General features: G+C 50.9%; 1 protein-coding gene across 5 annotated transcripts in view; it reads right to left on the bottom strand.

Moving 5' to 3' along the window:
* Window positions 1-1,322: 1,322 nt before the first annotated feature.
* The window catches only part of SCAMP4 (secretory carrier membrane protein 4), a 20,138-nt gene continuing 2,154 nt past the window's right edge, over window positions 1,323-19,306 (bottom strand). For 3 of the 5 annotated variants that reach the window (XM_017739245.1, XM_017739240.1, XM_017739227.1), the window contains exons 3-9: window positions 18,742-18,812; window positions 18,291-18,344; window positions 15,343-15,471; window positions 11,540-11,696; window positions 8,507-8,606; window positions 7,206-7,325; window positions 3,144-6,186 (exon numbers count right to left, since the gene is read on the bottom strand). In XM_017739245.1, coding sequence (XP_017594734.1) covers window positions 6,010-6,186; window positions 7,206-7,325; window positions 8,507-8,606; window positions 11,540-11,696; window positions 15,343-15,471; window positions 18,291-18,297 — 690 coding nt within the window. In that variant the 5' untranslated portion in view covers window positions 18,298-18,344; window positions 18,742-18,812 and the 3' untranslated portion in view covers window positions 3,144-6,009. Of the gene's footprint in view, window positions 1,499-2,716; window positions 2,824-3,143; window positions 6,187-7,205; window positions 7,326-8,504; window positions 8,607-11,539; window positions 11,697-15,342; window positions 15,472-18,290; window positions 18,345-18,741; window positions 18,813-19,306 lie in introns of those variants that run through there. The other 2 variants (XR_001863623.1, XM_017739233.1) reach the window with 2 other exon arrangements.

Here is a 19,306-nt window from a genome sequence, read left to right on the forward strand (position 1 = left end):
ATGTGAGCGAGCCCCTCAGCGGAGTACAGACCCCGTCCTGGGGTAGAGTCCCTGTTGTGGGGTACAGCGCCTGTTTTGGGGTACAGCCCCCGTGCTTGGGTACAGGCCCTGTTTTAGGGTACAGCGCCTGTTTTAGGGTACAACCCCTGTGTTTGGATACAGGGTAACAGGATACCCTGTTTTAGGGTAGAGCCCCTGCTCTGGGGTATGGCCCCATTCTGGGGTACAGCCCCTTTTTGGGGCACAGTTCCCTCCTCACATCCATTCCCACCACAGGCCCTCTGGGGCAACCTCGGGATGGGGAATGGGGGTCCCGCAGAGGGGGCACAGCTGTGGTACCTCTCCGATGGGAACAGAGGGGAGTTGGGGTGGGATTTTACAGGCATTGCTGCCTTTTTGGGGACATCAGCTCTGAGCAAAGCCACTCTGAGGGAGGCAGAGCTGCTGCCATCCCACTGCCATCCTGCTGCCTCGCAGGGGACAGAGCTCCAGGACAGTGGGATCTGCTGGGACAGGAGCCAGGCAGGGACACAGGAACTGGGCAGGGATGCAGACCCCAGTGCCACCTCCTAAAGCCTTTCATTTTCCTCTGATTGATCACCTGGGGACAAATACTCCATCCCCGAACCCCCTCAGCGAAGGAGGGCACAGCCAGAGGATCGTTTCTTTCTCACCCCTTTTTTTCTCAACCCCCAAGTTTGAGAATTTCAGGGTAAGGTTGGAGGGAGGGGACACCCCTGCACAACCCTGCTGGTCTCACCTTCACCTCAGCATGGAGCAGATCCACCCCAAAGGGATTTTCAGGCAATGGGAAAATGAGTTTGTGTGGGTTTGGGGGACAATCAGGTCTTCAGCCACCGGCATCACCCCAAGTACCCATTTCAGCATTTCCCACTGCTTGAGTTGGTTCTCTCTCCTGTGACAGAAATGTTGCAGGGAAAAGCTCTCCCCACAACGTTTGGCTGAAGGACTTTTCCCTGTGGGTGTTTGCTCCTACAAAAAAATGCTGATTTTAGAGAACCAGGAAAATTCTGAAAGCATGAATTCCAGCTGCTCCCATCCTGTTCCTGTGCTGTGAACACAGCTCAGGAGGGTGGTGAGGGGCCATGCCCCATGTCCTGCCCCTGGAGAGGATAAAACCACCCCTTGAGAGGATAAAATCACTTCTGGAGAGGATAAAATCACACTGAAACCCTCCCTTTCCTCTTTGCCCCATCCCACCCCCCCAGTCTGCGATTTTGTGGCGATTTCACACACTTTGAGAACTCACAAGCTGTTCAGACGTTTGGCTGCAGAACTGAACCACCCTCTGAAGCAGGAGAGTGGGGAAGAAGGGAGGTTTGATTTTATTTCAAGGCAGATCTCCAGCGGTGAGCACACGGTGTGCCAAAGGCCTGCAGAGACACGAGCAGCTCATGCCACGGAACCAGCGCGGGGAGCAAGAAAAGCCAGGGAATTTCTGCCGGGAAAGCATCCAGCCAGGAACCCTGTCCCTCTCCTGTGGGCATGAGACAATTCAGGCTCATTCACAAGCAGACAACACAAAGGGACCACTGTGACTGCACGGGAGAACGGGAGAACGAGCTGCTCCAGGGCAGGTGGGCAACACCTTCCCAGCTGGAACATCCTGGCCTGGGAAACTGGAGAGTGACAGAAACACAGCAGGAACCAGAGAAAAGGAGAAGCCAGGCCCTCACAGTGTCCTTCATGCCCTGATTCCAGGGATCCAGAGCTTTTTGGGAGCTCCTCAGGGTGGGGGACTGAGCTTGGCTGCACAACCACCCCCATTCCCGAATCCGGGCGCGTTCCTCACAAACCCTTCCCAGTCCTCCTGCAGCAGAGGCAAAAAGCCCCCTCATTCCAAGTGCCAAGGTCCTGCCTGAGTGGCAGCTGGAGCAGGAGCTTAAAATGTGCCTCGTGCTCAGATTTTGAGGCCCTGGAGCAAGAATTTGAGGAAAATCCAATTCATCCTCATGCTCAACACACCAGGGCACAGCAGCAGCTGTGGGGAACCACTGTCAGAGAGAGAGGGATGGTGAGGGCCAGGCAGGGGAACCTGGCACAGGGCTTTGGAGAAAGGGAAGACACTGAGTTCAGCAGATGTCCCATCAACAGCTGTGATGGAAATGGCTCTTCTAGGATTAAATATCTGCCACGGAGTGGTACTGGGGTGTGACACCACAATATGGTGATTTCCATATTCCCACCTGGAGTGTTGTGTCAAACTCTAGGGCCCCCACACAAGAAAGACATGGACCTGTGGGAATGAGTCCAGAGGAGGCCACGGAGCTGCTCTGGAGTCCCTCTGCTCTGGAGCCAGGCTGGGAGAGCTGGGGGTGCTCACCTGGAGAGGAGAAGGCTCCAAGGAGAGCTCCGAGCCCCTTGCAGGGCCTAAAGGGGCTCCAGGAGAGCTGCAGAGGGACTGGGGACAAGGCATGGAGGGCCAGGAGCCAGGGAATGGCTTCCCAGTGCCAGAGGGCAGGGCTGGATGGGAGATTGGGCAGGAATTGTTCCCTGGGACAGTGCCCAGGGCCAGGCTGGACATTGGGGCTTGGAGCAGCCTGGGACAGTGGGAGGTGTCCCTGCCCATGGCAGGGGTGGAACGAGATGGGCTTTAAGGTCCCTTCCAACACAAACTATTCCGGGATTCTGTGATAACTTTGGAAAAACATTTTGGGTAATAAATTCAGCCATGTGCTAAAGGGAGTCAACTCACCTTCACTGTCCAAGCCCATTTACTCCAGGGATAATGGTCTCCTTCCAGGCAGGAACTGGGGAAAGCAGACACCAGCACTGCCAGGGGCCAGCACGAGGCTCTCTGCACTGTGGAAAGGCCACAAAAATGACCTCAGTGCTTGGGAGATGGGACTTTGTCCACACTCTGCTCTCCAATCCCGTTGTTAGAAGATGGGAGTAAGAGCAGCACCTTTGGTCAAAGTTGATGGGGCGTCTCTGAGAGTACAAAGCACAACGAGCCACTCACACCCATCCCCAGCACAGAGGATGAGCCTCATCCATCAACATGCTGTTCTTTCACAGAGAGAACAACATGCAGTGGGAGACTTTGGAGGAAAATAGAGCTTTTGCCATTTCCCTCTGCCAGATAACTCCGGTTACCTAGGAACAGACACTTCTCCAATGCGGCCAGTTCTCCTCATCAAGCACAGGATGAGCATTTATTGTCTTGTGATTAGGAGAAAAACACAAAACAAAACCCAGAGCTCCACGGGTGACATGAAACATTGCACACAGACACGCCACGTGACGCCCGACCACACCAGGAGCCAGGGCCGGGTTAATGGTGTTAAGAACTCTTAGAGATCTATTGTAAACATTTAAAAACATACAGAGGAGTCCAAAAAAAAAAAAAAAAATTAAGCCATGGCTGTTCAGGCAGCATGTTGGGTCAACTTTCTGGAATTACGGTTTCTGGCATTGAAGAGGAGGGAGGGGGGTGAGATGGCAGATCCCACCTGGGGGTGCATTGAGCTCCACAGGGATCTCAGGCAGTGCAGGCTAATGGGGGGTGGTTCTGGTGTCCAGCTCCAACCATTCCGCTGGGCAGGCTCCCAGGCACCTCCTCCCCTTGCATCAAGCATTTCCAGTGTGACTGAGGGTGGGTGCTTCAACACAGCCCCCATATTCTCCAAGGGGAAAATCCCAAAGAGAAGGAGGATGTGGAGCTCCCAGCAATGCTTCTCCTCTTGGTTCCTTCGAAACCTCCAACTTGACACACTAAAATGGGGCAGGAATCAAAGGGTTTTGAAGAATTTTGGCAAGAGGCCGAGGATGGCGAGGGGCAGGACCGAGGGACACGGATGCACCATGTCCTGGCTCCCAAGTGTGGCCAATCCCACCTTCAGCCCCGCTGACCCTCACCCCGTGGTGCATCCATCGTATTTCCAGGGAGTCAACGCCAGGCAGTTCTTTCATCACTCCGATGGCAAGCGACAGAGAACACTTAAAATTACACTTGACACAGGACAAAGGCACCTAAAAGCTTCACAACACCATCAGGTCGTGTTCTGTTAAGAAGGCTCCAAGAGCTCATCCTCCCAAGTGCATTGCACACTCTCCAGGAAAAACCCCTGGTGCTGGGAGCACGTTGGTGTCCCAGAGCCAGCGGAGGGCTGCTCCTGCAGCAGGGGGTCAGTGCGGCTGTAAACGCAAATTCGGGGAGGCTCTGCCCTCCCATCCAGGGTTGCTTTTGCTTTGGCCCTGGTAACACAGGGGTCGTGCAGACTCCAGGCTGTGCTTCCCTCATTATTTACAGTGTGACACAGGACAAGTTAATAGGGAAACAGGGAATTCTGCAGGGGCGAGGAGGAAGCGGGAGCTCTCCTCTGTGAACTGTGATTTCATTAGATAAGGCACGTGTAGAGAAAAATTTTCAAAAGATCACTTGCAAATCAATTCCACCTAGCTAGGACCATGTCCCTGTCCCTTTCCAGGAGCCAGTTTTGTTTTCCAGTTGCTCACTGTGAATTTGGAGTGACCCCATCAGCAGCCTGCCAAGGCAGCAGGCTCCGGGTCTGATCCCCAGGGTGCCCAAACCCTCCTGGGTCTCCCAAATGGAGCACTCAGGATCATTGGCCAAAACTTTGAGCGCCAAAGACTTGGAACACTCACTCCCTATAAAAAAATTGGGAACTGACCTCCCAGTTGGGACGGGTTTGAAAAAGTTCACAGCAGGCTGAGGGGGGAAGAGGAAACCGCAGCCTTTGCTGCCTGGATTGCTGTAGGACACTGGGAATTGGATGGCTCAGGCACAGAATGGAGATGAATGACAAGGTGGAGGATAATCTCAGGGAAAACAATCCCTCTCAATAGCTTCATCCTCCCTTCAGCTGATCCTTGGAGAAAGGCAGGAATCTCTCTCTCATGGAAGTGCTGCCAGCCACAGCCAACAGCAGCCATGAGGACTAACAAGCTTCCCTTGGTCTCCCAGACCCCACTGTAATGTCTGGAGTTCAACCACACCAGCAGAAGGCAGAATTAAACTATTCATTGTAACAGAAGCATTTCCAAACCACACTGGGGCCCCAGCACTGAGATCAATCATTATCTTGCATCCGGCTCCTGGCTGGGAACCCGGGAAAAGGGAGTCCCAACAGGACAAGGTGTGTCCAGTGGGGCATTCCTTGGGCCAGCACAAAACCTGGCTGGAAGTTACACAGTGGGGAGATCTCGTGCCGAGTCCCTGTACCAGGGTGAACATCACCAAGGCCCAGTGTCAGCTCTGCACTGGTTTCCACTGGGCTTTGATTCAGGCTTTAGTGAGCAATCCTGAACCTAAGGAGATGAATCTGCACCTTTGGAACGTGTGGATCCGGCGAGAAGTTCTGGCAGCAGGGAAAGCAAGACTTGTAGCATCACAACAGTCTGAGCCAGGCAAATGAGGACTCGGGGGGACTTCACATCCGAGGACTCACCCAGGGCACGCTCTGTTACCTGCAGGGATCCTCCCACGGGGGGTGGGGCTTTCACAAATCACCTCAGTGTCACCAGTACCAAGTAATTGAAGGGCTGCATTTCCCTTAGAGTGAAAAATTCCACATTATTCATCCAGGAGAATAAACACCAGTTGCTACCAATGCTCTGATTGCATTTGCTGCAGACGGCGTGGTGCTGAGCTGTGCATTCCATGGAAGCTGAGCAGGAGCAGGAGCAGCTGTGGTAGTGTTGCCATCACGGGGAAGCTGAGCCTTTTCCAGGGATGGTCAGGAGAGGATTCCCTCAAGCAAGGGCAGTGAAGGGTTTGTTCTCAGTCTGCAACGAGGCAAATACTGGTGACTCAAGGCAAACAAAAAGCTTTCTGCCACAGCCGTGCAGTGCAGTGGAGGCGGGAAGGGCTGAGAGCATGGACATTCCGCAGGGATCAGGAGACAAGAACCAGAGAGGTCCCCGAGATGAGTGGGGTGCTTGGGGGGAATGCAAATGATCTTTTCCAATAACAAGAATAAAAAGACCAAAAAGGAGAGAATCCAGGCAGTTTGCAGCTGTGGCTGCTTAAGGCCATTGGTTTCCAGAGGGATAGTTGGGCACTGTGGGATACTCTGGCAGGCTGTTCCCAGAAAAATTGCTGTACTGGGCCTCCCTGCTGGGAGGGTTCCTCCATGCGCCGCTGTTCCACTCATCTTGAGCCTTCTGGAAGCTTCCACCAGCCCCTCGGTAGATTTTATGTACCTAAGGGATAAAAGGGAGGAGAGGAGAAGAGTCAGCACCAGGAGCCCAGAGCTGTGCCCCTGCAGAGCCACTTGGGAACGGGATGGTGGATTTGTTCCTCTCTCCGTGAAGAGCTGGATTTCCGAGGAACAAAAGCACAAAAAATGCAATAATGCAGTGAACAGAGGTGCAGATAGAGAATATCAACCCAACACTTGAACCCATCTCAGCTGCATGCCCAGGATTCAGGATCCCACAGCAAGGCAGCCAGCCCAGGCCAGGGGGTTGAAACCTCTCCAACACAGACACCACTGCTTCCACAGGGCTTCTGTTTTCCCCATCTGCCAAAGCTTTCCAGAGACTCCTACTGCAAATCCTTCTTTCTGCAGAGACCCAATTCCCACCCTGCCACCTGGTCCCCACTGCAGATGCTTCACCACTGACCATCCCAAAGAGCAACAAATCATGGAATCACAGGATTGTTGAGGTTGGAAAAGACCTGCAAGACCACCAAGTGCAACCATCATGCCAGCTCCACCATCATGTTCACCACGAGCCCATGTCCCCAGGGGCTACATCCACTTGCAGGGATGATTATTCCACCACTACCCTGGGCAGCCTGTTCCAATGCTTTACAACCCTTTCTGTGAAAATAAATGCTCCCTAATATCCAATCCAAACCTCCCCACTTCACACAGCCTCAGGTTGCTCCACATGAAGCTTGCTTTGCATGACATAAAGCAACATCACCACACAACACCGTGACAATTTCCAGCCTGAGCTGTCTTGTGCTGTCTGGATTTGTCCTCCAGAAACTCTGAGAAACATCAGCTGACTGCACTGTGAAACCTTTCAAAGCAATGATGCCTTGTGGTGGCTGCTGAGCTGCCTCTTTGCATTATTGTTACACACAGCAGGGATACTCCAAGTCAGAGAGATCTGAAGAATCCCAGAATGGTTTGGGTTGGAAGGGACCTTAAAACTCCTCTCATTCCACCCCCCTGCCATGGGCAGGGACACCTTCCACTAGAAGAACCTACCCTTAAAAGGCAGATGAGCATCGCGACCGCTGACATTGTGAACATGATGGCAGGGAAGAGCATGAACACAGCAGCTGCCACGCTGGTGCTGAAGAAGGTGATGGCTGCCAACCATCCACTGGAAGAAACAGAAAAAGAGATACAATATCATAATAATCTGCTTTTCAAAGTGTCCTTGTTATCAGAAAAACTGTTTACTTGCTTATAAGGCCCTGGCACAGGGTGCCCAAAGCAGCTGGGGCTGCCCCATCCCTGGCAGTGTCCAAGGCCAGGTTGGACGGGGCTTGGAGCAGCCTGGGACAGTGGGAGGTGTCCCTGCCCATGGCAGGGGTGGGATGGAATGGGCTTTAACATCCCTTCCAACCCAAACCATTCTCTGTTTCTGTGATTCGTAACCCAGAAATTACAAGGCAGCTTTGAAGCTCTTGAAAATGAAACGAACAATGAAGACAATTGACAGAATTCAATGCAGGTGTTTCCCCAAGATCTTAACTCTCACTTGCCAGCATCCCTCACTAAGCCAGTCTCAGAGCTTTAAGGGACAGCCAGCTGCATGGAGTTTGGGAAGAGAAGATATATTCCCAAGGTGCTTTTGGCTGTGCATCTAGAGACCAGAGCTGGGATCAGGGAACACCAGGGTCCTGTGATTTACACTCCATCTCCATTCCTTTGCTGGCAAAAACCAGGTGAGGCATCAGCAGTTCTGAAAACAGAGTGTTATATGGAGTGCTAGGAAAAAAAAACTTGGATTTTCAGAAGAACTTGCTCTCAAGTCTCTAAAGACAGGAAGCTAAAATGCCAAACAATTATAACACAACCAGGGACAGACACTAACAAGCTCCCATTTATTACAGGAGAACTCTCACAGTACTTCTCATGGGCCAACAGTGAGTCACACACTCTGCTCACCGTATGCTGCCAACCAGCTCTGAGGGCAAAGCTGAGCCTGACATGAGCTGGTTAAATGGTGAAAGAAATGGATACTGAGGGAAGAGCCTACAAAGAGCAACCAGGTGAAGATCACAGAGTGGTTTGGGTTGGAAGGGAGACCTTAAAGCCCAGCCAGACCACAAGGGCAGGGACACCTTCCACTAGACCAGGTTGCTCCAAGTCCCATCCAGCTTGGCCTTGATTTCTGCCAACACAGCAATGAAACCTGAATCGTGCACCCCAAGAGCAGATACAGCTGTGCCACTGGGGAAATCAGAAAGCTTCTTCCTCTCCACCCTGTACAGACTCCCATCAGCCTCTCCAAGTCCTTGGAAACGGCCACAGCTCAGAGCTCCCGGGCCTTCCCCCCCCGCACCCCCGCCGGAGAAGCCGATCGCCTGCAGGACCGTGAGCAGGAACTGCGCCCCAAAGATGAAGAAAAAGGCCATGAAATTAAAGGAACTGTCCGACCTGTGGAGGAAGAGAGGAGGTCAGGGGGGCACTGGCACCTTGTGCTGCTTCACACCTGTGTCTGACCCCACCACCACATTCAAACCCTCCACAGTGGGGACTCCAGAGGGATCCCTCCACAGCTGTGTGCTGGGAGGCTTCTTCCCCTTCCCTGGCAGTGAGAGCACACAGCTCCATGACTCAGCAGCACAGACTGTCTCCCAATAACCTGGCTCCTGCAGTTGCTCTCCCCAAGGAATTGCACGTATGATGACACACAAGGAGAGGCGGAGGGACACGAGTCTCCCACACAGAGAGTCTGAATCATTCTCTGACCAAACATCAGCCCAGCCTGATACCTGCCCAGCTCAGCCCCTGGCAAGGGGCACACAGGGGCCTGACACTGCCAGGTAGAGCTTGTCCATACACTAGAAGCGATCATTGAGCATGAGAATTCCAGCTGGGAATGTCTCAGTGTCTGCTTGCCATCATGTTCCCACACCCGTGGTAAACAATCCAGCTCTGGGACATCATAGGAGGGAAAGCAGGCATGAGAGAGCTGGGTGGCACCCTGAAAGCAGAGACACACTTCCCATCTCTGCAGGCTCCCCATCCTCAGGATGTACACGTGAGGTCCTTGAGTTTATGCAGGTACAATAATTAGGTACAAAATGACCCCAAGCAAGATGCTGAGCAGGGACATTCACAGTCTCTGTCATGGGTGCACTGGGGGCCCAGCACTGCCCTGCCCAAGTTTGGGCTCTACCACAGTGCATCTTCATCCCATCAAACCAGCCACATCAGGCACATTCAAAGTTCCTCAAACTATCATTTTTACTGATACAAATGATTCCCATACTCTAAGGAACTCAAAGAGCCAATGATTTATCTACAAAAAACACTTCAGGTGCTTATGAGGGAGTTTGGTGCAAAAGGGAGTTAACAAAAGAGCTCCAACCACTGCCAGCTCCTGCTTAAGCCCTGAAAGTATTTAAATGCTTATTATTTTAATTATTTTTATTATGCTAATGGTTGTTAGTATTACAATTCTAGCCCCTGATGCCTAGGGAGGAGATGAGGGAGGTGAGGCACGTGGAGAAGCCTCCAGCCAGGCCCACGCTCCTCAGAGCTGCCCGTGTTGGTCTGGGTGTCTGTCAGCTCTCAAATGGTGGTTGTGCAAGATTTGTCATCCTTGAGTATCCTCACAATCCCACCCTTCAAATACCACCTCAGAGTACAGCAATGTGAAAGAAACACTTTAGGCAGGGCCTGCTGACATTGGTGCCTGTCAGAATCCAATTAACAAGGATTAGGCTCGAGGCTGAGCCTTCAAACAGACTCTTGCAACTCCGACCTGAAGGGGCTGGAGGAGTCTTCATTTGAAAGGATCTGCAGGAATTAGTGAGGATACAGAGAAAAGGTGATTTCTCATCCAGCTTTCTGGTGCAGAGTTGCTACAGCTTTGCCCTAGCGCCAAAGCTCTGCAGCTAATTTAATTTCGGATGCAGCGGGATGACGAAGGTTCTAGGGAAGCATCCTTGCAGGACAGGGTGCCAGCACTGAAGGGTGGCCCCCTCCAGGACAAGTGGGTCTGATTTTGCCTCTGGAATCACCACTTGTGATCCCATCAGTGCTGCCCCTCCGCAGTGATTTCCACGCCTCTTCCCAACTGCTGTCCCAGGGGATGATCCCTGGGCTCCCCTCTCTGTCCCTGGGGTTGAGTCTTTATTTAACTGCAAGTCTGTGCACAGAGTAACCTCGAGGACCTCTCAGCATTCACTTGCATAAACACATCCAAACAACGTTCAAGGAATAATGAGAAACGGCCCTTGTGGAGCCCGAGGGAGGTCAGCAGGGAGGAGTAATTTTTCCCAGACTTTAGAATGGAAATTCCTCTTTGAACAGAGCTCCAGCACTTGGAGGCCCTGGGGCTTCTGAGCTCAGGATGGGGACAAACTCCGGCTCCAGAGGGCAAGAGTTCAGAGCTGGGATTTTCATGTCCTTTAGAACTTTGAGACAAATCCAACCCTCCTGTTTCCAGCAGAAATGACCCTCCCCTGTACTCCACGATGCCACTGGTGTTTTATCAGTACCTGCCCAGTGCTGTGGGCATACAAAGCATCAATTCAGAAGCGCATTTAAACAATTTATCGTGTACTAAACAGACAGGACCCACCTGCCACCTCCCACTTCCATCAGCTGCTTCTGCTGTTACCCAAACCAGCTCATCACTGGGTCTGGTGAATAATCAAAATCCAGAGTATCCTACCAAGAGGAGCTTCACCTTCAGAGGGCAAAGCCCTGACTGGTGTGTGGGGTGTGGTGGTGGCACTGGCCAGGTCCTTCCTTTCCCTGTGTCAGGCTGGGAACTGCTCAGGACCCTCCCAGCTCTGCCAGGCTTTACACATTAATGTCTGAGTGATGCCTCGTGGTCCACAGCAAATGCAAATGATTATTAATTAAAGCAAAAATGTAGAATGGTTTTAAGTATTTGTGGAGTTTCAGAAGGACTGACTCCAGGGAACTGCTTTTATCTAAAAAGCCAAGCAGACAAGCTCTCAAGTAGCCAGAGACAGAAATCAGAAGAGTTCTCAAAAACTAATAACTTAATAGTCTTCCATCAAAATAAGCCTCAATGAAGCTTTACCAAATTAGCACCTATTGCACTGAGATGAGGGTGCTGGTAAGTTTGAGATATTTAAGTAAAACATGAATTTAAGCCCCCTAGAAGTGGCAAACTGCTCACCTCCAATCTTATGTGACCCTCAGTCCCGTATCTAGTGTTTAAAAGTAGCCACATTCTTCTTCATTTCGAAAGTAAACAAGACATTCAGACTTCAAATGCTGAACCTTCATCCCAGTCAGAGAGATCTCCCCAGCAGCACCACCCAGTAACAACTGGGGAAGCTTCCAGAGAAAACTGGACCAGAAGCACCTCCTGGGCTCCTACTCACCGAAAGGCTTTGTAGGCAGGTCGGAACCAGCAGACGTAGCCACAGGGGCTGAAGAGGAGCAGCCAGAGGATGGCCAGGCCAAAGTTGACCCCGTAGCCTCCCCCGATCCACCAGGCCAGGCAGGCGATGAGGTTCACGGCCAGCGTGATGCAGTAAACTGGGGAGAGGGCAGAGGAGAAAACGTGGGGTGGGGCAGTTTCAGGGCTTCATGAGAAAAGGAAACAAAAGATAATGGCTGGAGCTGTGTCAGGGGGGTTGGGATGGATCTCAGGAAAAGGTTCTTCCCCCCGAGGCTGCTGGGCACTGCCCAGGCTCCCCAGGGAATGGGCCCGGCCCCGAGGCTGCCAGAGCTGCAGGAGCGTTTGGACAGCGCTCTCAGGGATGCCCAGGCTGGGGTTGTTGGGGTGTCTGTGCAGGGCCAGGGGCTGCACTGATGGTCCTTGTGGGTCCCTGCTAACTCAGGATGTTCCAGGACTCTATGAAGCCCCCAGGATTCCAATGGGAAAGGTCCCTGGGGCAGCAATGCAGCTGCTCCGAGCGAGTCGCAGGTTCCTGTGTGACCCTGGAGCTGGGAGCACAGGAACATCCAGCTCCAGAGGGATCCTGCAGCAGAGGGATGAGAGAACTCTTTTACAACCTGTCAAAGGATGGAGAGCTTGGGTAGCAACTGATGTGACCAACACACGACTCAGGCCAGTGTTATCATGAATTATGAGCAAGGTCTAAGCTCCATTTGTAGCAAAATCCTTTGTGAGAGGAGAGGGGGGTAACCCTGCCCCTGCCTCTGAATGACTCTGTGCTTGCTGGGGCTGCCTCAGGAGCTATCTCAGAGCCAGCTCAGTGCCTTGCAGGCTCTCTCTCCACTTCCCTGGGCCTCTGAGGAAGCCTGGATACCAGCTTGAGGGCTTGAAGTGCTGCCTTGAGCAAGGGGATAAACAAACTCCAATCCAAAGGCTGAGAATATGGGACCATAGGGGTGGCTTAGAGGCCTTTTCACATTCCCGTTCCTGTCACTTGGATAAAAAGGAACAGTTGACAAAGGCCCCCAGAGCACAGCAGTGCTGCAGTAAGTAGTAGTACGTGAAGGGATGCTGCTCCCCCATTTTTCTGGAGCTCACATCCCTGGAAAGGGGGTTCAGCCACAAGCCAGGGCTCCCTGTACCTGTCCCTGCATCCCCCCAGGCACTGCCAGGGTCAAAGAGGCCAATTTACAAGCTCCTATTTTGGAAAATTGGTGGTGACTCTTCAAACCCTTTGTGGTAACCTGTATCAACAAGCACAGAGAAAGGAGACAGTGGAAGGTCCAAACACCAAAGACCCTCCAGCACAGCCTGGTGATGAGCTCATGGGAACACTCTGGACCTTGGCCTCAGTTATTCAGGCAAAATTAAATCCCTGAATTTCTCTTCACCTGTGCCAAGGGTCCTGCCCATTCCCTGCTTCACCCCCTGCCATGGCTCTGCAGCTCATCTGCACATCACTGCCTTGGTCCTTCTGACTCCTCCCTCTCCTCCTGGGCACTGACCCACCTGCCTTCACACAGCCTGGGAGTCCTAAACAAATGCAAGGTTTTATGGTCACAAAATTATATTGACAACGCAGGAGAATGAAACCTACACCCAGCTGCTACTTCTGACTTACACTGAGAGTAAAATAAAACACTGTTTTACTGCAAAGAAAATGTCTTCTGAGTAGCCAACAAGGCTTAACACACAATGGTTTGGATGTGTCTTAATGTTGGGGGGGAAGAAAGAATATTATTTAAATTAATTAATTTTAGGTATTTAAACTAACAGTTTGTAGATTCCCCATTCCTAGCAGTGTCCAAGGCCAGGTTGGAGCACCCTGGGATAGTGGGAGGTGTCCCTGCCCATGGCATGGGGTGGCACTGGATGAGCTTTCAGGTCCCTCCAACCCAAACTGTTCTGGGATTCCACAAATCTGATATTTCATTTATACACCAATTAGCTGTACTTCTCCAAATATTCATTTTCAGAAGGTATTTATTCTCTAAAAGTTACTTAATTAAAAAAAAAACCCAACAAAACAATGCCAAGCCAAGAGCATCTACAAAGTTTTAAGGAACTTTTGGCTCTCCCTGTGCCTCAGGTCGGAGTTTGTTCTCCAGCAGTGGGAGCTCTGGTACAGCCTTCCCCAAACCTCCCTCCACCTTAATCCAGTGCTCACATCCAATTAAAGTAATGAGCAATCACCCTTCCAGCAACGACTCGTGCATTTCTACTTTTCAAAACCGGCCTTTTCTTGTTTACCTCCTTCCCTCTACGTGTCTCTCTCGAACCCATGCCAAAAAATTAGGGAGACCCCAAAAGGAAGCGCGCTGCAGATGGAAATGTGAAACTCCTGGTGCAGATGGCAGCTCTCCTGGCCATGCCCAAATCCCTGGCTCTCCTCCAGCCTGCCATTAACTCGACTGAGGGACTCTTTGTTTTGGGAGAGGGGAGGACAAAGGCGGCTTTACAGCTTCGACATCGCACCAGTGAGTCTGGAGGGACAGGCAGCTTCTTCAGGCAAGAAAATTACAGAGCTCATTGCAGCAGCTCCACATAACCAAAGAACAATGGAGCCATGGATTATGCCATTATTTATGCACACAAATCTCTCTCCTACACACATCCCGTGCATCTGGAATAAAAGCCACGCCACCAAATGCAGAGCTGGCAGAAAACAAGCTTTCCTTCAGTGAGTAGGGTAAAGAGGATGACAAGCATTTGGGGAAAAAACGATAAGCAAGGCAAAAAGATTCTTAATCTTCCAAAGCATTCCCTGTGGTTTCCTAGGTCTGCCACACCGATTTCATTCCTTGGAGAAGAATGGTCAATTTTCATTCCTGGTTTCTGAATGGCTGAGGCAAACAGGAGCCCAGGGCCAGGAGCTCTGTTCACACAGAGTATCAGCACATCACCAGCCATAACAGAGGATCAGCTCCCAACTCCAGCAGGATGGGGAGTGTTTGGGGGCTGTGGATAGCTAAGGAAGAGCCAGCAGGCAGCTAGAAGACACTGCTTTCATTGGGAAGCAAAATCAGGGGATAAGAGGGAATTTTAGCCTTCCAAGAGCGAGGTGGGGAGCCAGGTAGCAGCAAATGGGCCACATTTGTTTTGTCTAAAATTCTCCTATTCCTCTTACCTTAGGGGAACTGGGAATTTCCTTAAGGTAGCTATTTTTGGGAGTTAAACAGGGCTTACAAAAAGGCTGGAGAGGGAATTTGGACAAGGGCTGGAGGGCCAGGACCCAGGGAATGGCTTCCCAGTGCCAGAGGGCAGGGCTGGATGGGATCTTGGGAAGGAATTGTTCCCTGGGAGGGTGGGCAGGCCCTGGCACAGGGTGCCCAGAGCAGCTGGGGCTGCCCCTGGATCCCTGGCAGTGCCCAAGGCCAGGCTGGACATTGGGGCTTGGAGCAGCCTGGGACAGTGGGAGGTGTCCCTGCCCATGGCAGGGGGTGGAATCAGATGATCCTTCAGGTCCCCTCCCACCCAAGCCAGTCCGGGATTCTATGATCATTTGACATTAACAAAGGTATCAAACATGCTCTGCTTTTTCCCTCTTCAGATTTACTAACAGACTTTGCCAGCACTGACACCCTCCTTTCTCCAAGATCCTTCAAGGATTCAAGGCACAGTTTAAAATTCAGGCATAAAGTTATATCAGAGTATTCTAAGGGGGATCATTGCTCCTCACCAACTAATTGCAGTCAAAACTTTAAAGCACATAAATCGTTGAGATCTATGGGGTTTTACTACACAAATACCTTTTTCCAGCACAAGTTTTTTTATTCAACTTACAGATCCACACATGATAGATTCTCTTCACCAGAAACTGGTAATCGATGGGAATTTCATCAGCAAAATTCTGGTAGAAACATGGTTTCAAAGGGATGAACTTGGGGAGCGGTGGGAAGTTATTCACCTTTTCTGGAACACAGAACACAGATTTCAGCTGGGAGCAGAAATATGTCAGATCCTCCACACCTTCCCAACAGTGCTGCATGTTCATGCTCTCCCTGGACCACAAATATTTTGGTTTTCTTCCTCAGCAGTCAACAGGACATTTATTTTACTACACACAAGGCTGAGAGAGGGGAATAGGAACAAGCTAACAAACATCAGGTGGATTCAACACCTTTACACATCAGTGTGAGGTTGTGTGAAAGGTGCTGCAAGGAAAAAAAAACCTTAAAATAAGCTCCAGGATGAGTTTCCTCAGGAAGGGGGAGGTGTCAGCAACATCTGGGGGAAACAGCTGCACAGAGGTGATAAGTTACAGCCCTTCAGAAATGCACAGCAAGAGGAAAGAAAGGCTGGTCAGTGTCCAGACAAGCAGAGCTACCTTCAGCCACCAGCTCTGAGCAGGCAGGAGCATGTCCTGGCCATGGGTCAGGCCTTGGGACATGCAGTAGCCTGGGACAATAAGGAAGGGTGCCTGAAGGCATCCCCAAACTAGAATTCTGTACCCAGGTACCATCCAGTTCAGGGAAGTAAGTCAGATGCTGGGAAGGAATTCCTGGCTGTGAGGGTGGGGAGGCCCTGGCACAGGGTGCCCAGAGCAGCTGGGGCTGCCCCTGGATCCCTGGCAGTGCCCAAGGCCAGGCTGGACACTGGGGCTTGGAGCAGCCTGAGACAGTGGGAGGTGTCCCTGCCCATGGCAGGGGTGGCACTGGATGGGCTTTGAGGTCCCTTTTAACCCAAATCATTTTGGGATTCCATGGTTTTATGTCAGGGATGATCTTGTTTTGAAAGCACACATGATTTTTAATGGAAAAATGGTACATTCAAGTTTTTCCTTCAAGGTTAAGCCCTAAGGGGGGAAAAAAAAAAAAGCAAAGAAAAAAAGCAAAAGCTTTGCATTCAGAGACAATAAATCAGCAAATGCTGCCAAAAGCTTTATGGTGAAGAAAACCCTACCTTGGGAAGAATTTCTGTTTTAAAACCAAGTAATTAAATGCCTGAATCCTCTGCTGCTGTCAGCTCCCGGATTTGTCTGTGTGTGCCTGGATGTGTGTTCCTACATGTTTGGGAATGTTTGCTCTTGCCTTCCAGAGCTGATTAAAGTTTGATTCCAGGGCATTGTGACTAATTGTCTCTAGCCTCCTTCAGCCCCAGTAAACAGAATTAAAAACAACCAGAGGAAGAGATGAAGAATGTCCTGGGAAAACCTCCAAATGGCACAGGAGATGAGAGGAAATGTCTGAACAAGAACTGTCAGCACAAGAGTTCCCCTTCTCTTCCCATTATCTCCGGCTGAGGAGACATTTTGCAGGAGCAGCTCCTCAGCTCCGTTTGAAGGTTGGCAGGGAAGAGCCTAGAGCTGCAGCCAGGCTTTAGGAAGGAAAAAGGCTTTCCCTCATGCATATTTTCACACAGAAAATATGGTGAGAACGCCCACTGGGAATACATCAGAAGTAGCTATGGAATAATGACTGAAGTCACCAGCCCAATTTGACTTCTCCTGATAAAAACAAACATCAAGCCTTCTGCCTCTCCTCACAAATCTCCCTTAAACCCATTTTACATTCATTCAGATGCCCTCCAAACTGGTTTGAGTTACTGGTTAACACCACTGCTGACTCCATCCCATGGAGAGCTGATGGCCCACAGATGCTTTCAAAGTCCACAGGAATTTGGACTCCTTTGCATTAATTTTTTGTTTGCTGAAAACACCTAATGGGATTTCTCCTGCACAGTGTGTCCCTGCAGCCTAGAAAGGGATTTAACAACGCTGGATCAAGGGAAAGGGGGGGACACAGCTTTTAAAGCTGAAGGGACAGCTCTCTAGGGAAGCCAGTAAGACCAAGATTAATCAAACACAGTAAAAGCAGATTCTCTAACCATTTTTTTTTTTCTGAGGGATGAGGAAACTTTTGCTCTGTTCCTCTCCAACAGCTGAAGCTGCAGATTGTTCCTCTGGTTCTGCTCTCTCCCATTTTCTGTCATGGAGAGCAGAGCTGCTGCCAGCTCCCAGTGCAGAGCTCCCACATGGTGGGGCCAAAACCAACCAGCCACTGCAGTTTGTCGTTTTTCAAGCTCATAAAATGGTCCAAACACCCCCACGATTGTTTGCTAGGTACACAGGACTGGGGATTACACCTCTGCTGCTGCCCACCTCCTCCCACCCCGAGACCCTGCAGTTCCCAGCTGTTCTGGGTTACTTCTGACATCAGACAAAATAAATTACATGAAAATATCCCCTTTCATGTCTGCAGAGCTTGGAGTGCTACAGTTCTCCCATCAAGGCTGGGATCAACCCATCAGATCAGCAAATGCACCCCATGCCTTCAAAAACCAAACTGCATCACCCATGAGCAGCAGCTGGAGGCAAATTCCAGACTTCCTCTTACTTCAAAAAAAGTTGGAATTTTGTTCCTAATTTCACTGCAAGTAAAATTCAGATGGATTAATGTCAACAGCACAGCCAGGAACACCATGGAAAGCCTCTGGAAAGAAGGACTTATTCTCATGTACTTTTTTCTGAATAAATTCCACCCCCATAAAACTTTCAAGTGAGTCACACCTGAGCCTTTATCACTTGGGCAGAAACCTCAGGAGACAGATCAGGAGACAGCAGGAAAGTGAATGTGAGCAAGGCAAGAGAAGTAGCTGAAGAGCTTTAGGGATCACCAAGGTCTCAGGAAGGGACACAGGTCACATTCCTGACACGTTACAGCCACCACAGCACCATGAACAGCACTCTCTGAAACCACTCTCCCTCCTTGCCAGATCTGAGGTGCTCTTACCTGCCATGTCTAATACTTGTGTTCCCTCGTGAGGTTTCAGACAGAGCAACGGATCTGTTGGAGAAAAAAAATCAGGTCAGCACATGTCACTAACCAGCCCCCAGAGAACCTCCTGGAACTGGGAATGTTCCCAGTGTGTGACAAACAAGAGCTTGGGCTTCCCACTACAAACTACTCGTGTCCAGTCACCCAAAGGAGGAAGGCTGGAGCCTCACAGAAAGGATCCTGATTTCTCCTTGGGCAGAGGAAGCTCTGGCAGCACCTCATTCAGCCACTTGGAAGGTTTGTGTTGTCCAGCAGCAAACAAATGTGCCCCTGGCACTCCCTGGCAAAGGCTGAGGATGCTCAGGGAGCCCCTGCCAGAACACCTGCAGCTTCCAGGGGCAGCCACACAGGTCAGGGTGGGACCCAGCAGAGCTCATACATTGGAAGAGAAATGTGTAGAGCTCACCAGACTTAATGCCTCATTTAGGTGTTGAGATGATTTGTTGGCTCCTGGCTCTCTGTGGTGCTTCCCAACTCCTGGAACAAACAGATAATCCCTGTTAGCTGGGCAATAAACTCCTGCTTAACAAAAAAATAATCAGCTGGAACCAAACCCAACACCCCTCATTATTTTAGAAATTCTGCACAAATGCAGATTCATTCTTCCTGTTACCACCACTGAGCGTGGCTGTAACTCTGGCAGAAGCAAATCCTAGGAAGTTTACCCAGCATCAGCTGTGTTGCTGATTTTGGCAGAGCTGATCCCACAGATGAAATACACAGAGAGGTCTTTGCTGAGCTTTAATTCCACCCCTCCTTCCTTAAGGACAAAAACACCATGTATCTCTGTGTCCCTACCTGCAAATCCCAGAATGGAAACAGAGAACACACAAACCAGCCCTGCAAACCAGCCCTGTGGAGTCTGACAGAAATGAAGGCAGTCTAGACTAAAAACTGCCCCTATGAACAGCCGACAGCAGCGGCAGCAGCGGGGGCCGAAAAACCCCACCGTATCCAAAACCCCCCGGATT

Source organism: Corvus brachyrhynchos, unplaced genomic scaffold, assembly GCF_000691975.1.
Source record: "Corvus brachyrhynchos isolate BGI_N302 unplaced genomic scaffold, ASM69197v1 scaffold130, whole genome shotgun sequence".
In the NCBI taxonomy this organism is placed as follows: Eukaryota; Metazoa; Chordata; class Aves; order Passeriformes; family Corvidae; genus Corvus; species Corvus brachyrhynchos.